Source organism: Sphaeramia orbicularis, chromosome 24 (genome assembly GCF_902148855.1).
Source record: "Sphaeramia orbicularis chromosome 24, fSphaOr1.1, whole genome shotgun sequence".
NCBI classification, from domain to species: Eukaryota; Metazoa; Chordata; class Actinopteri; order Kurtiformes; family Apogonidae; genus Sphaeramia; species Sphaeramia orbicularis.
The window spans coordinates 28935678-28952235 of NC_043979.1; the positions used below are offsets into that span (position 1 = coordinate 28935678).

At 36.3% G+C, this 16558-nt stretch overlaps 2 protein-coding genes across 2 annotated transcripts in view; one reads left to right on the plus strand and one right to left on the minus strand.

Moving 5' to 3' along the window:
• Positions 1-3927, plus strand: part of ryr3 (ryanodine receptor 3) — a 173101-nt gene extending 169174 nt beyond the window's left edge. The window contains exons 106-108 of the mRNA XM_030128736.1: positions 594-694; positions 775-826; positions 2780-3927. Of these exons, the coding sequence (XP_029984596.1) occupies positions 594-694; positions 775-826; positions 2780-2875 (249 nt within the window). The 3' untranslated portion in view covers positions 2876-3927. The remainder of the gene's footprint in view (positions 1-593; positions 695-774; positions 827-2779) is intronic.
• Positions 2418-16558, minus strand: part of aven (apoptosis, caspase activation inhibitor) — a 58234-nt gene continuing 44093 nt past the window's right edge. Inside the window, exons 3-6 of the mRNA XM_030128742.1 lie at positions 12413-12483; positions 9156-9251; positions 6970-7279; positions 2418-4476 (exon numbers count right to left, since the gene is read on the minus strand). Of these exons, the coding sequence (XP_029984602.1) occupies positions 4331-4476; positions 6970-7279; positions 9156-9251; positions 12413-12483 (623 nt within the window). The 3' untranslated portion in view covers positions 2418-4330. The remainder of the gene's footprint in view (positions 4477-6969; positions 7280-9155; positions 9252-12412; positions 12484-16558) is intronic.

The window sequence follows — 16558 nt, forward strand, 5'->3', positions numbered from 1 at the left end:
TACAAGTAAAATGCCTCCAGAATAAAAGTAGTGAAATAAGTTTGAATCAAAACTCTGGTTGGCTGTAGTTTCCATGATACTCTTGGATCAAAGTGTGAATTAAATCCTGTAAAGCCCTGTGAGGTGACCTTTTGTGATATTGGGCTCTACAAATTAAACTGAATTAATGAGAGAATGGGTTTTACTCAAAAAGAACATTTGTCTCAAAGCTACCAGATCCAAAAACAGTCTGCACATTACAAAACTTTTTTTTTTTTTTCAGTTTATTTCTAGTGGAAGTTTATAAACCAATATATATGTGTTAAGAATTTAACAGATACATTGAAAACATCAGTTAATCAGCACATTTATCATTTGTTTTCTAATTCATCTTAAAGTATGCAAGATTTAACACGTGTAATCTGGGGCAGATCATTTCTACCAGTGTTATTGTACTTTACTATAAGACTTTGTAACTTTCTGAGGGAACTGCAGCTGTTTTGCAGATTTAGTTGCAAAAGACAAATGTTTAAACTAATACAAACACATGAAGGAGGCTGAGCTGTTGCAGTGGTTTATTAAATTGTTGACATCTAAACTAATTTCTTTTCCAGACCAAATGCTTCATCTGCGGTATTGGGAATGACTACTTTGATCGAACGCCTCACGGGTTTGAAACCCATACCTTACAAGAGCACAACCTTGCCAACTACCTGTGAGTGAATCGACAAACAGGGGAATAATAAATCTACAAACAGATGGTCATGTCACTGGTGTTTGTCGTCCTCTGTGCAGGTTCTTCCTGATGTACCTGATTAACAAGGATGAGACTGAACACACCGGCCAGGTCTGTGCAAAGAGTTAAAAATATATACTCTGGAGTTGGAGTAGTGATAAATGAAGCATCTGCAATTTCATACATGTGTGATCACTCTGAAGACGGCAAAGCAAAACTATACTCTGCACACTGACTTCTACTTCAGTATGTTTTACTTATGCAACATGTCAAGTGGGTTGAAACGTTGCACAAGTACTGCTTAGCAGAAGGAAGAAGCAATGCGTGGGTTTACTTGGACTCTTTTGATATTAACTTCTTGTTGTCCATCTGAAAATCACAAATTCAGTGAAGAGAGTAGAGATGTTTCCCTGCAGATATTCAGGCTGCAAAAAGAAGTTCCTTACAGAGATTGAGACACAAGCGTTACATTTACATTAATGCACAAGATTGGCTGTTCAGGAAATACTTTAATGGTGACTTATATGACATTAGATAAATGTATAACAAAAGTGTGAGTTATCAGAGTTATGCAATGTTTTTTTTTTTTATTAATGAAAACTAAAACTATGATTAGGAATGAAAAACAATTTTGTCAATTCAATCCAAAACAAACTTACAAAATACAGTCACAGATAAATCAGCTTTGTTTTCTTCAATGTTAACAGTTCATGGTGTAAAACAATAAAATGACAAATGTTATTTACAAATTATTCCATTTATAATTAAATGTGTAAACTTCTTTCAGCTTCTGTAAATTAAGGCTTTCCTTGTAATACCTAAAAACTAAATAAAAACTTATATAGAACTAGAAATTCTTCTAATAATGTAATAATTGTACTTGTTAAATTGAAATGAAAGAAAAATGAGAACTAATGAAAGATAGTTTTTAAGTGATCAACTTGGACTGACTTTTGTCCACCCTCTTTCTTGAAACACAACCTAATGTAGGAATAGTCTTCTTCACTCTGAAAATCACAACATTCTGAGTAAATTCCACAGAAAATACTTCTGAAGGGAAAAAAAAGAAAAAAAAACATCTGTTGACACTCAGTACGACACCTGTGAACAGTGAGGCCTGCACTTTGGACCAGGTCTAAGGCACGTCCTACTGTGTGAGATGTGACTCACACCATCCAGGAAATTGTTTATCAATTCAATCATTGCATTTCCTCAAATAAAAACCAGCAGTTAATTCACATCTAGGTCTCAGATAATGACTAAGGGTCACACAATCAAACAAAACAAAACCAGTCCTTTATCATAAACTGATATAATGTGCCCGTCAGTTAAGTACAAGGTAGATTTCCACATATAATCATTTAAAGGTCATCTGAAGTGTTATCTGATTTTAGTCACTGTAATGTAAATGTAATTAAATCTAATCCACATTATAGTCTGCTGTTAATGTACAAACATTGAATACTGAGTTTTTTGGAGCTATTCAGCAAAACTTCATGTCCGTTTCTGGGCTGTAGACTTTAATCACAGGGGTTTTCACACAGGTAAGAGGTTAAATACATGAATGATAACTGTAATTACCTATCGCTGCTCAGAAAAGTGTCTTCTCTTTTCCATAAAAAGCTGCCCGGTTCAGATGTCTTTTATATTTTATCTTTTGATTTGGACCGAGAGAAAAGACGTTGAAGGTTTTCAGTTTGTTTTCATCCTCCTGCAGCTTCCTTGCCTGATCAGAATCTTAAGTCAGTGCAGATGTTTCATAATAAAAGCATTGTTGAGAAAGGTCAAGTTTCTGTCCACTGACACATTAGAGTATGAGTAGTCATGCAGTAACTTCAACAGCATAAACAAGGCCAGTTCACACTTAGTCAAACAGGGAATCAGAAAGAAAGGCCCATCAGTAATGCAAATACAGACCAAACACTCCAGTCAGTACTTGTGGAACTATGGTCAGTCTGAGGTGAACATTAAAGGGGTGTAAATGTTAGGACCCAGTCATAGCCACAGGTAAAGACTGTCATAATCAGTGTAAACCAGTGACGTTAAGTCTGTTCCTACCTCCAGGAGTCATATGTGTGGAAGATGTACCAGGAGAGATGCTGGGACTTCTTCCCTACCGGAGACTGCTTCCGGAAGCAATATGAGGACCAGTTGGGTTAGAGACGGCAGCCCTGAGTGAGTGCCCCGAACTGCCCTCTCTACTTATTCTTCGATCTGAAAGAGACACTGAACTCGACTTCACCCTGTTAACAGAACCTGGACACTCACTGGACTTTCTCTGCTGCTGTGGTGTTAAAAATGTGAAGTAACAAATCATCGTGAATCCTAACACAAACATAACTTCTTCAAGGATCTGATTTTAAGGCTACTGACTGACTGACTGATGATTGGACATTTCCGGTTTGTGCATCCTCTTCCACGTAACAGAAAACAGTCACTTGCCACGACGCCTCTTTTATGCAAAATCCTTCTTTTGATTCTTCTTACTCACATTGCCTTTTCACTTGCTTAACCCCAACCTGTTGCACAATTTGTTGTGTGTAGACATTTGATACACATGAAGGGTTACAGCATGACAACTGAATGTCTGAATATGCACAATTTCTAGATGAATGCCAGGATGTTAGTGTATTGATCCAGTCGTCATCATCAAATCAAATGTGAGACCTGATTTGCCTTTCAAAGCTGGTTGAAATCTGTCGAATGAAATGTTGAGTCACCTCTGGTCTTGGATGTTTTTGTTCTTTTTTCAAGGACCAGAGATGACTTGCAGAGGTGTTTAAGTGCCAAAGTGCCTTATGAGAAACTATGCAAAAAAAAAAAACAACACATTTTTGTCCCTCCTGACACAAGCAGTGCTCTAGTTCTGGATTAGTTACAAGCAGATTTAGCTGAAGCTAGTTTTGTGGCTTTTAAGTCAAAAATAGAAACCATTTGTTGTATAAAATCTAGATAATCCTTGTGTAAATGTTGCTTAGTTTGGTTTTGTTCCTGAGCTGTGGTGTCCTGCCCGCCTGCACTTCTTTCCACAGCACACCCACCCCACAAGCTGAGGAGAAGTTAAGAAAAAAATAAGTTGGTTTAAGGATTTATTGAACACTTACAAAATGGTTACCTGCTATTGTATGGCCATTTGTATGTATGTAGAAGCTTTGGTAAAAACTGCGTTTCTTTTGACGAGAGGGAGGAAATGAATAAAGTAACTGACGCAATAAACCTGACGTGTTGTCCGAAGCATGTTTTCCTCTTTGTCTGTCCCTTTGGCAGCTGACGGCGACACTCCTGTGGTGTGTAACTTTCACAGGGAACACAGGATTCTTTCTCGGAAACATGAGGTACAGAGGGAACATTTTGACATGCTCTCTCAAACGTCCAAGATGTACTGTCCTGTCAACTCATCGAAACATGTCGTCTCTCTCTCTCTCTCTGTCAAGGAAACTGGATCGAAAAAAAACTTGACTGCCACTTTTTAAATCAGGCAAAGAAGTGAGGCCAAAGAAGCGTCTGACATGCAAAAGACCTTCATGTGCCTGTCGAGCGTGTTCAGAAGACGTACAGATGATTTCATCCAACTTAGCAGTGCAACATAAACCCCTTTAGTTTCTTCGTTGAGGGTCAGGAGATCATGCTGTCGAGCCAGTCCTCCAGGTCCTCCTCAGTCATTTCCTGTTTGACAGATGCAGGCTTTGGTGGTGTGACGTCTTTGTCTTTCACCTCCTCTTCCTCTGTCTTCTCTTCTTTTCCCTCTGTTTCCTCACACACTGCAGATTGGAAGAATGTGTCAAAGGAGAGAGTGTATTTTACTTTAACTGGGAGTATCTGATCGGACCTGATGTGTTTACATGCACTGCAGAAATGTGATAACCGAAAAGCCCTCATGTAGATGTTTCAACCGATTGCTGGATTTCTTGCAGAGTACGTAGTGAGTGTAGAATCAAACTTCCTATTTGTGTCTTCTGCTCATGTTTGACTATGTCCCTTCTGTTTCTGCGATGTTTTTATTTTTTTCAAACACGTGAGCAGATGTAAAAGAATAAAATCAATCAGATTAACAAGTATACATGCACAAATATATTAGAGGATTGGGGAGCAATCCAGGTGTGTTAATCTGATTTGTCACAGTGTATGTTTATATGATCACCTGAATAATCTGATAACACCTGAAATCAGATAATGGTCAGTGTTTTATGTGCATGTAAACAGACTCGATGTTCCTGCAGGTTTCAACAAGTTAAACTGAAATCTTTGTATCACTCTGAACTTATTGTAGGACACGTCACACTGCGGTGATGCTACTAATGTGAATATGGACCAGTATTAGGTGATGGTAGAGTTTCTTTTTACAGCAGCTGGGTACCTTCAGGCACTTAAATTTTACACATTTTAGTCGTTACGAGTCAAATATTAAATTTGACTATCCATGTTTTTATTTCTTGCCAAACTCAAGTTATGTTACATCAAAGTCCACATTTTACTTGTTACAAGACTTTAACCTACGAGTTCATAAGGTAACTTTTATTTTCTTTTACACTTGCACCTTACAAACTTCTGATAGTCTCATCCACTTAACATATTTCCACATGAAACTTGTCTTAAATTTGGTGAAAAAGGCTCACAGGATTTAAAAGGCATTAAAGCGATACTAAACATGGTTTTAAGCCGAATTACTCTTAAACTGAATTTTATGATTCAATTGTAAATTTTCTGTGGGAATCTAAAGACGCAGGACAGTGGAGATTTTTGCCTGGTGAAAGCACTGCCTCAGTCAGTTTGTCAATTTGAATCCATAATAATCCAATAAATAACCACAGTGAGAATGTGTACATGCACGCTAAAACTCTGATCATTATCAGATTTCCTGGGTTATCAAATTATTCAAGTGCTCATGAAAACAGCATAATGTGATATTCTTTATCAGATAATGGCAGTAAGCTGATTATGAGAAATTGATTAACACACCTAGATTTCTATCCAATACTCCGATGTCTTCATGTATGCATATTCATTCTTTTACATCTGCGCATGTGTAAAAAAAACAAAAACAAATAATAATAATAATAATAGGAACCTAGATTAAACTAAATTACTGTCCTTTTTGGGTAGTTCAGTCAAACAAAGACAAACATTGTTCTGCTCGAGTCTTAACTTTCAATGTGATTGTACTTTGTCTATCGAATTGGGTGAAGTCTTCAGAAATCAATTAGACAAAATTTGAGTTAAAATTTTCAAAAATTTGTCAAAAAAGAAAAAAAAAAAAAATCAAAAACATTGAAATTCCGCCATTAAACTGTGCACTGCACCTCTCTTTGTGGTATAAGAAAATGTGTGTCGAATTTGAAAACAATCAGGTGAATAGTCTTTGAGAAATTGTTTGGACAAAAATCTTAGACGGACGGACAGAAAGACGGACATAATTCCTGGTATTACTATGTATACCCCTGTCATAGAGATCACGGAAAACAGAAGTCGCATAGTCTAACATCAGTGGAAGCTAATAGTAAGGAGTTTGAGTCTTCTGTTGCAATGTACGTACACAGTCCTCCCAGTTATTGAATTTTTTGGTCGAGTAAACTGGCTCGGTGACACACAAACCCAAGCTGTAAATTTGCTCTTTTTATCTGTGAACTCATAAGTTTAAGAGAGTTTAGGACTCCGTTCATGGGAAAGGACTGTATGACGGCAAGGAGAAGTGTCAAATATAAATACTCTAAATATAGAGTACACATAAATGGATTTAGATTTTTATGTGGGCTTTCATCAGGTGGTACAACCAGCACAAAACCTCAGACCTTTCAGTCTCATGGTTCTGCACGTCTCTTGTAATTCCGTCATCCGGTTGACCCTGAACTACTCCTGTCTGACGTTCATACAGGGACGTTCACACAATGATCACCGCCGTCTAAGACTCTTTCCAACTTTGTTGCCATTTTCAGAATCACGCAGTGGGTGGAATTGGACTCAGAACAGTGTCTGATACATGCAGACACTGTTTAAGTTCCTAATTTGAGGATTTTCTTGCAAAAGGTTTCAACTAGGCACTAAATCCAATTAATCATGAAAGCCTGTCAAAGTCACAGTATTTTACCAATTCTAAGGTTTTTCTGAAATTCTCTTTGTTGGATTTTACATTTTTAAGGGTCTATGGAAGCAAAAATGAGTAAAAATGTATATAATCAACTTTTTTTTTTTTAAATCTTAAGTTTGGGTTGTTTACATAATGACCATAAGTACTGGGTCATCTTAAATGTACTCACTCTTTTCTGAGACGTCCTTTTCCCCATCTGTGAAGCTGGTACCCTGGTCTCCGAAAACCCCCGACACTGGCTTCTGTAAATTGAGCAGCTGGTCCAGTTCTTCATCACCATCATCATCATCATCATCCCCTGGCAGCTCAGCAGTCTTTGAGGAAACCTGAGACACTGTTCCTGATGCTGGGTTTAGACCAACAGGGACAGTTTGGACGGTACTTGGGCCTTTAAACGTTGTGAATGGAGGAGTAAACGTGGTCTTTTTGGGTATTTCCTGTTTGGATGTCAGAGCGGGCAGGTCTACTGGCGTCGAGACCTGAAACAACACAAAACACAACTGGATCAACCTTTGAAGAGAACTTAAGTCTTCATCTCTTCATCAGTGTACAATGTACCGAGATTTCGTCATTTCGCCGACTACAATATTTTTTACATAATCCGGTACTGCAGATGCTTAGTGGAATTATTCAAATTGTGAAAACACAGGCACATACAGTTGCGAAAAAAAATTATTAGACCATCAAAAGTCATCAAAAACAATGGTTATGCAATCAAGTACTAACTCCTGTGTGTATCATGTGACTAAAACAGACAGAAAAGAAAACATGAAATGCCTAAAAGCACTGTTTTTGGCAGTACAATGCCATAGATATTGATGTAAGAACTGAAGTGATTTGGGTTATTATCAAGAAAACATGGATAATGGATAGATATCAGCTCTGAAATTAAACTACTATGAGTTATATTTGTTGTTATTATTATATTTGTCCAAACAAATGTACCTTTAGTTGTACCAGGCATTAAAATGAACAAGAAATTGAAGAAAACAAGGGTGGTCTAATAATTTTTTCCGTGACTGTAAATCATTAATCAGTTCCTTGACCCTTAAAACATACTTCCAGGATTTAGATTCATGTTTCTATCATCAATAGAATATTACTGTTATCAGTGTCAGAACCGTTAGCGCTATTATCCCAGTATGAACAGGTGCAAGTGTAAATACCAAATCTAAAATGACTGAACATTGAGGTCACCAAATATGACAAATTTGGGAACAAAATGAAAATACCCTCTCACTTCTGGATGAGCAAGAACTTAATCGTGTTGATAATGTTATGCAACGTGTGTGTGACTTTTCTCACAATCGCAATCTCATAATGATGAAGTAGCTGTAAAAAATAAAATAAAAAAATAAAAATATGGAATACAGATTCAGACTAAGAGTTGTGGAAGAGAATTGTCTTGGGTATAGCTTTCAGATTATAATGTGTAGTTTTTCAGTTATTCAATCCAATCCATCTTTATTTGTAAAGCATTTAAAAACAACCACAGTGGACCAAAGTGCTGTACAGAAGATAAAATAAATAATAAAAACCACGATAAAAGTAAAATACAAGAATAGATTAAAAGACAGAACTGTACAAAAAAAGCAGTGCTGTATAGAAGAATAAATAAAACCTAAATAAAAGAATAAAATACAAGAATAAATTAAATAAATAAGAAGCTGTACAATTTAAAAAAAATAAATAAATAAACCAATACCCAATAAAACAACAGAATAAAAATAATACATTCAAACATCTCACATGGTTTCAAAAGCCAAGGAGAAAAGATGGCTGCAGAGAGAAAATATCTGAAATACCAACACCCCAGAGATCGCACATTATACATAAAGAAGTTGCTCAAGTTTCAATATGAACCTGTTGTATTCAATGACCTGCAGAGAAACATTTATTTTAGCAGTAACTAGAATTTTTAACAGACAGCTGGGGTCAAAACATTGCAGATTCCAGCGTCTAAAAGATTTGATGCTTTCCTTTGTTAGATATGATGAAGAACTTGAAGTATGGATTAAGCTTTAGAGCTATTTCGATTCTTCCAAACTCAGTGGTATGCGGGGTTTGGGATTTACACGATTTACCAGATTGGTATTTTTCATTTTTAGTGGTGCAGTAAAAGACACTGAAATGCTGATTTCCAGGAAAAAAGGAATGAGTCAAATCCTGGGAGATTTTTTTTCCCATTGATTTCGGAGACACAAACTACCCGATTCTCAACAGACGAGAAGGTATGGAAGGGAGAGTTCAATCTTAATTGTCTCATAAAGAGAGGCTGTAAGACTGTCCGACTGCTGGGTCAGCTGGGAGAGGCTTAAAGGATTTGATTTCTAAATGAGTGGTTTAATAGCGTACCTGAACCAGCTCAGCCTCCAGGTTGAGTCTCTGGTGAAGAGGCACTTGTTGAAGGCTCTGGGCCAGCGCTGGGAGGTCCACAAACACTGCTGACATCTGGAGAGGAAATACGACAACCGACGTTAACAACCACACGCCTGATTAGTACCTTTGATGTACAGCGTATATTCAGACTGCTGCTGTACGGTTTACTGGCATGTTTTAAGTTGGTACAGGGTGGGGAAGCAAAATTTACAATATTTTGAGGCAGGGATTGAAAGACAGTGTATGACCAATTAGTTTATTGAAAGTCATGAGAATTTATTTGCCACAAGAAAATTGACATAATGGAAAATGTTTTTATTCTATGTGTCCTCCTTCTTTCTCAATAACTGCCTTCACACGCTTCCTGAAACTTGCACAAGTGTTCCTCAAATATGCAGGTGACAACTTCTCCCATTCTTCTTTAATAGTATCTTCCAGACTTTCTCGTAATAGTTTTGCTCATAGTCATTCTCTTCTTTCCATTACAAACAGTCTTTATGGACACTCCAACTATTTTTGAAATCTCCTTTGGTGTGACGAGTGCATTCAGCAAATCACACACTCTTTGACGTTTGCTTTCCTGATTACTCATATGGGCGAAAGTTTCTGAAAAGGTATGGATAATAGTGTTAGGTATGATTATGACATCAATATATGTTTGGTTTCAAAACAATTGACGTAGTGCCTGCTGAGAAAAAACAACTAAATGTTCATTGTAAATTTTGCTTCCCCACCCTGTAAATTCAAGATGTCACACAGGAGTTTTCAGCAGTGTGTGTGGAGGGATGTGACTAATGTTTGTCAGTGATACGTGTTAAAATCCTTTAAAATGGTTATATGTTGCCTATAAGTAGCGCAGGTCAGTACTCCTCTGTACTCGCACAAGAGAAACAAAACAACGCTGGAGCTCTGACTGTTCTTGAACACTTATATAATCTGTGCTGCACCATTTTGTATTCAAAGACTTGAGTGGTGCTGCTGGAGTCCAGAAAAATGATGGAAGATCAGTTTTGTAGTGAAATACAAGTGTGTAGCTGCAGCTTCTTCTTTAAAAGACGTCATTTTTACAGCGGTATGATTGGGCAAAAAAAAAAAAAAACTCATTGTGATTATTGTAGACAAATTATTATTATTGCTGTTATCAAAGTCTACTAGCTTGATATCACTGGTCAACAACAAATTTATTGTTGAAGTTTTTTGAGCTGATTTAGGATAATTTTGGTGTGCTGAATCCAAAAATCACATTAATTTTGCTCAATCAGGTCAACTTTCTGAACTATGTTACATACTGGCTTTTTAACATTTTTGCTTACATTTATGGGCATTTTCACATCATATGATACAAAATTCTTTCATATTCCTTGCAATAAACGAGTTCTGAAGATTTTACTTTTGCCAATTTATGATTAATGGTTTTTTTTAATATTACAGGTGAATGAAATGGCTTCGACTAGAAGATCTTGCAAAAATAAGCCTGACGTATTCTGCTACATCTGCGGTGAATACACCATTGTACCTAACAGGAATCCTGTTAGAAAATGACTTTTTTTTTTCTCTTAAAACCTATTTTGGGTGAGAACTATATAAAAAATCAACTGATAAAGTCACAAAAATGAAATCAATTTTGTGAGAAGATCAAATTTTTCAAAATCAAATTAGCAAAAAAACCTGACCTGATTGAGAAAAACAGATGTCATTTTTGGACTTAGCGGTGCAAAATGGTCCTAATTCAGTTGAAAAAACCTAGACAACTTGCAAAAAACATTTTTTTGTAACCCAGTGTAATCAACATCATTACCACTTCTCCGTTCATGGTCAAAATGTTACGGCTCATCAGTGTAGATGGTGCTTTGCAATCTTTAACCCAAACTATGACTTCTTTACAGCCTGGCCAAATCTAGTTTTCCACTGGATAATTACTGCAGTGATTAGTATGTTTCAGCTGCAATGAGTCCTTTAATCCCAAATGATGCAGTGAGTAGGTTCCTACTGGTTTTAAACAATTGTTGAGTTCAGATTGGACAATGCTAGGAATCATCAGGCTCATCCAGCTTGTGGAAGAGTCTGACCTTGAACCCCAATGACAACCTCTGGGATGTGCTGGAGAGGACTTTATGCAGTGATCTGACTCTCTCATCATCAGTACAAGATCTTGGCTGAAATTAATGCAATTATGGATGTAAAAAATGTGACACTGCATATGCACTGTATGGCACGGTGAATGTGTCCTGTAATCAAAGCTAAGAGTGGTCCAACGAAATACTGCGTGTGGATTTTATTATTTGCTTTTTTTGGCGGAGGAGTGTGTTTTAAATAGACAAACATCAAATGTGTAGTTGATAACACACTTCAAATGGGATCAAAAAGTTACGCATCTCTTGCCATTGACTGCAATACATATCTTTTCCAAAACAAGGTCCCATGGGGCACAGCGGAAGGGGCGGGACTACGCCTCTCCACTTTCCACTGGTTGCCAAGCAACTGCACAGGCCCAAGAAATGAATGAGTCCAGCATCTCTCAATAAAAACAACAAAATGTACTGTTAAACTGAAAGTATATATTATATCAATGAACGACCTCAGGAAGAGTCAGCAGAGACTTGGACCGTCTGCTTTGAGTCCTTAGTTCCAACTGGCTGCTGGTTTGTAACAACAGTTTGTGTGACATGATGCTATTAATTACACATCATCACCTCTTTTTTTTTTTTTTTTGTTTACACAATCAAGTCTTTTCAATGGTAAAAAAAATAAATAAATATCAATCTTTAAAGGACAGTTGAGTAAGGGGACAGAGGGAAAGTAAAACAGAAAAAAAAAATAGAAAAAAGGAAAAATACAACCTGGTTTAATCAGAGTAATGTCTAATCTGTAGCATCAGCAATTCTGAAAATTTTCAACAACGTTAAACAGATCAGACAGATCCACTCGGTGATAATTGTGATATTATAGCTAATGAAGTTTTGTTACCCTTTGAAGTGATTTAATTGCAAAATGAAGTAGATGAAATTCCTACTCAGGTCACAGAGTCAGAGACAGTAACTTAGCAACTGATCATCTCATCTTAGCGCTTGAAAGAAATATTTCCCAGAATGATCCCATAACACACCACATTTTCTAGCGGCACTGTTTTCAGTCTATACATGAAACACACACACACACAAGCGGGTGAAATCCTTTATAGACAGAGAAACAATGCAGAGTGAGTGATGGAGGATGGGTACTTATAGATTTACCTGAGTGGCAGCAAATGAGTCCATCTCCCAGTCCTTTTCTTCTGAAAATCGAAACTGAGTGAAGGAATCCCCTGAGAAACAGACAGAAAAACAGTGTTTAACTGCTGCAGACCACCTGCTTCAGTATAGCTCAAACCATTTCTTATTGCAGGGTTCCTACAGGTTTTTGCAAGTTAAATTTAAGATCTTTTTAAGACCACTTAGAACAGAATTTAATGCCCACTTCACAGCCATACTGGCAAAACTATGTGACTCCTAGAATTTAGGAAAATCTATTTATTTACACCAACACCTTGCGGCTAAAATTTGCTTAGAGGTCTTATTTATGTCTTTGTGCATAAGAAATCAATCTAACTGAATCCCCAAAGGAACTTTGTGTTGGTAAATGCAAGTTATGCAAATTTACAGGATTTCAGTTCTGTTGCAACATGTTGATGGTCATATGAACTATGTTTTCAGCTCAAAAATGTCCAATTTCATCACAATTAATGCTATATTTTCATGTCACAAATGGCCAAGTTATAGTTTAACTGAATTTACCTGAAAAACAAATATTCTATTCTTTTAGATTCCCTAATTTTTCCTACAAGATTCTATCCTACATATCACGTTTTATTTTTACAGGTTGCAATATGGAGTATGGTGCTGATCCATCCTGCTTATGCTACGCCAATACATACATTAAGAATGTCACACGTCACTTTTTAAATCAGCAGTTTTCTAATAATAAGCATTTTTATAAAGAAATAACAATTCTATATTGTTATTTAATCTTTAGTATGATGATAAACTATACAATAAATAATTCTGATACTAGTTTTTGCACAGGGATCATTAGTGGAAACGGTGACATGGCTGCCGAGCATCAGTATGATGGGATCCGTAAGAACCATGTCACATCCGTCCACTGACACATTTTGTGTTTTTGTGTCAGCTGTTATTGTTTTAGATCCACAATACTAACATTTATGAATAAGAGGTGAATTAGCAATAGTAAATATATAAGTTTATTACTAATAAAGTACTGGTACTGACCAGATCATCATGGGTAATGTCACATCTGTCCACCAGCAAAAGTTTTCACATACACGTGCTATTCAAAATCCAATATTTCTGAAAATATAGCTTCCACTGTCAAATAATATCAGTAGTCTGTGCACAAATGTATTAGCATTATTTCAACACAGTTCTATGCATTTCTTACAGCTTTTTTTTTTTTTTTGACAAAAATGGCCACTCATTTGACCCCCTAAGTAAATTTTAGCCGCTTGATTTCCATCGTTCTGAGTTATTTCTCACCAGGGGCTGCAAAGTTAGTGATAACTGGTTCCTAATTTCATTATTAATTGTCGGGTGGAATTGAGTAGACTTTCTTTGTAGCTTGGATATTTCCGAGACACACTTGAACACAACACAGCAAACAAGATTATGGCAACTTAGCTTAAGACCTACCATATCAAATTTAATACCTTTTAAAGACTTTAAGGTATTAAATCCAGATTTGTACATTCAAGACTTTTAAGACTTTTTAAGACTGTGGGAAACCTGTATTAATAAAGAAAAAGCTGCAGGCGGTGTGTGATTCATCCATTGATATTACTCGTGTGAGCCAAGCGAGCGGCCTTCACTCTGAAATGAGTGTTTCTGTGGAAAGCAGTGAACAGTTTTATGTAAAGTTTTGATCTGTGAAATCATCTCCAACACGGGACTTTGATTCCATAACATTAACGGCTGTAAACTTTTGTGACTGTAAAGATGGTGAATTGCATTATAAATAGACTAGAACCACAGTGGTGGTACATTCAGCACATAAAGACTTTTTCAGAGCTGTTCGCAGGTTACACTTGTGTTTTCAGAAAGAAAATAGACATGGATGAAGAGGATGGACGAGCACATTGCAGAGAGAAATCAGGCATGAGGAGTGGAGTCAAAACACGACGTCCAATGCAGCACAACGCAGACGCAGAGGAGAAGCACCACTACAACAAGTCCTCATGCTGGAGGACGTGGTCACCTCCAAAACCTGGTACATATTCACAGGTTTTATTTGAACAATATCAGGAGTAGGTGAGGGAAATATTTATTTTATTTTATGTTAAATCTCAGGTAGAACTATTTTGTTGCTTCGCAAACCTGTTTATGTGACATGTTTAGATTTAAAGGAATCATTTGTTGTAGAGTTCAGTGATATGGACACAAAATTAAACCATGATGTTCTTCAACATTATGGATGATTTATGATTTTAATAAACTGATTTCTAACATGAACTGAGATCAAAACTTTACTACAACTATGGTCATGGTGAAATGTTTTGGCAGTGAAAGAAATTTTGTTATTGCAAGCATTGCTGCTTCATGTTTTTTTATGTTTTGGGGCTTTTTAGCATGTGGTTCTGACTTATACTGGCAGAGAGTTTAAAGACTTTTAATGGCAAACAGATCACATTCATGCGAAGAGTCTCTGTGTATCACTGCCTAAACTTTTGGCCACATAATGTATGACTTGAGAAACACTTTGACATTCAATTAATATTTTACAAGAAGCAAAAAGGTTGCATTCTGATTTTTTGGTCAGCATAAGAGGTCTCCAGAGGAATACTCTCAATTTTGTAATTTAGGCATTTTTCCTGATTCTCAGAAAGCAAAACCTCCAGTCATTGGATTAATTCCATATATTCCATGCTCCCAATTTGTCATTGAGTAGCAACATTTTTATTAATTTGTTCATTCATTCAGTCATTTATGATCAACCATTCAAATTTTCAGGTTTTCATCTTTTCATCCAGATCTGGTGTATTATTAGTATAACCTGCATATATAGTAATGTGTTTAAATCAATTGTTTTGTCAAAAAGAATCGGCCAAGTAATTTTTTTTTTCTTTAATGTACTCCAGCACTTTTCCACAGTAATGATGAATAAAAAGGACAAAAACCCATTTTTTCTAAATCCAAGTTTGTACATTTGAGTTAAAGAGGTTGTTTTTTTTCTTATACACTATCATTTTTCCCCTGCAGTTTCCTTCATATAATGTAAATGTCATTCAAACTACTATGAACTTAATGATTTATCTTTTCCTTAACTGAAAAGAAAAATCCTTAAATTCATTGTTCAGATCAGATTTTTTCAGGGCAGTTCACATTATTATTTTTTTTTTTAACTGTGGTTAATATGAATCTCCAATGTGAGCTGGTCCTGATGATGACCTGACCTGCATCTACAAAAGAATAAGACGTCTGCTGTCAGGAAACTCCAACGGAACTGAGAGTTTTATTTATAGGTTGATGAGCAGTGCACTACCAGATGAAAATGAGGACAAGGATGAGGATAAACAAGGCCAAATTTTTTCACTCCTGCCAGCGCTGAATGACAGATGTTGATCTGGAGTGACGTAAGACGACCGGTCAGAGGTTATACTGCATAAACATCCGATCTGTGTCTTATTTTGGATCACACGTGGAAGCAGAGCATGCCTGAATGGAAAAGACTGAGCGGAAAATAAATCTGAGTTGCAAAAAATCTGATTTGGCAACATATTTCCCTGCAGGTGATGCTAGCTTAGTCACAATGCTTTAAAGCACAGGTATCAAACATATGACCCGTGGACCAAAACCAGCCCACCAAAGGATCATATGCGGCCCACGGGATGAATTTGGGAAGTGCCAAAATTATACTGAAAATATTAACAGTCAAGGGTGACCAACTCATTTAGTTCAGGTTCCACATATAGACAAATAGGATCGAAAGTAAATAATAAAATAACCTATAAATAATGACAACTACAAATTTCCTTCTTGGTTTAATGTGAAAGAATAACATGAAATTATGGAAATATTTACATTTACAAACCATCCTTTCACAATAAAATGTAAATAATGTGAACAAATATAAAAACTAAGTACATTTTTAACAACATTCTGCCTGTTACTAAATGTTTTGCACATTTATAGATCCACTCTGATCTGTAAGTTGTGTTAATAATAAGCTGAGACGTAATATTGTATAAATAGTTCTTATTTTAGCTACAAAATTTTGACAATATCCTGCCTGTTACCAAATGTTTATGTAACAATGTGTGTAATGCACATGTGTAAATGATAAGTTGAGGCATAATACTGTGAAAATTGCACTTATTTTTCTGATGAAAT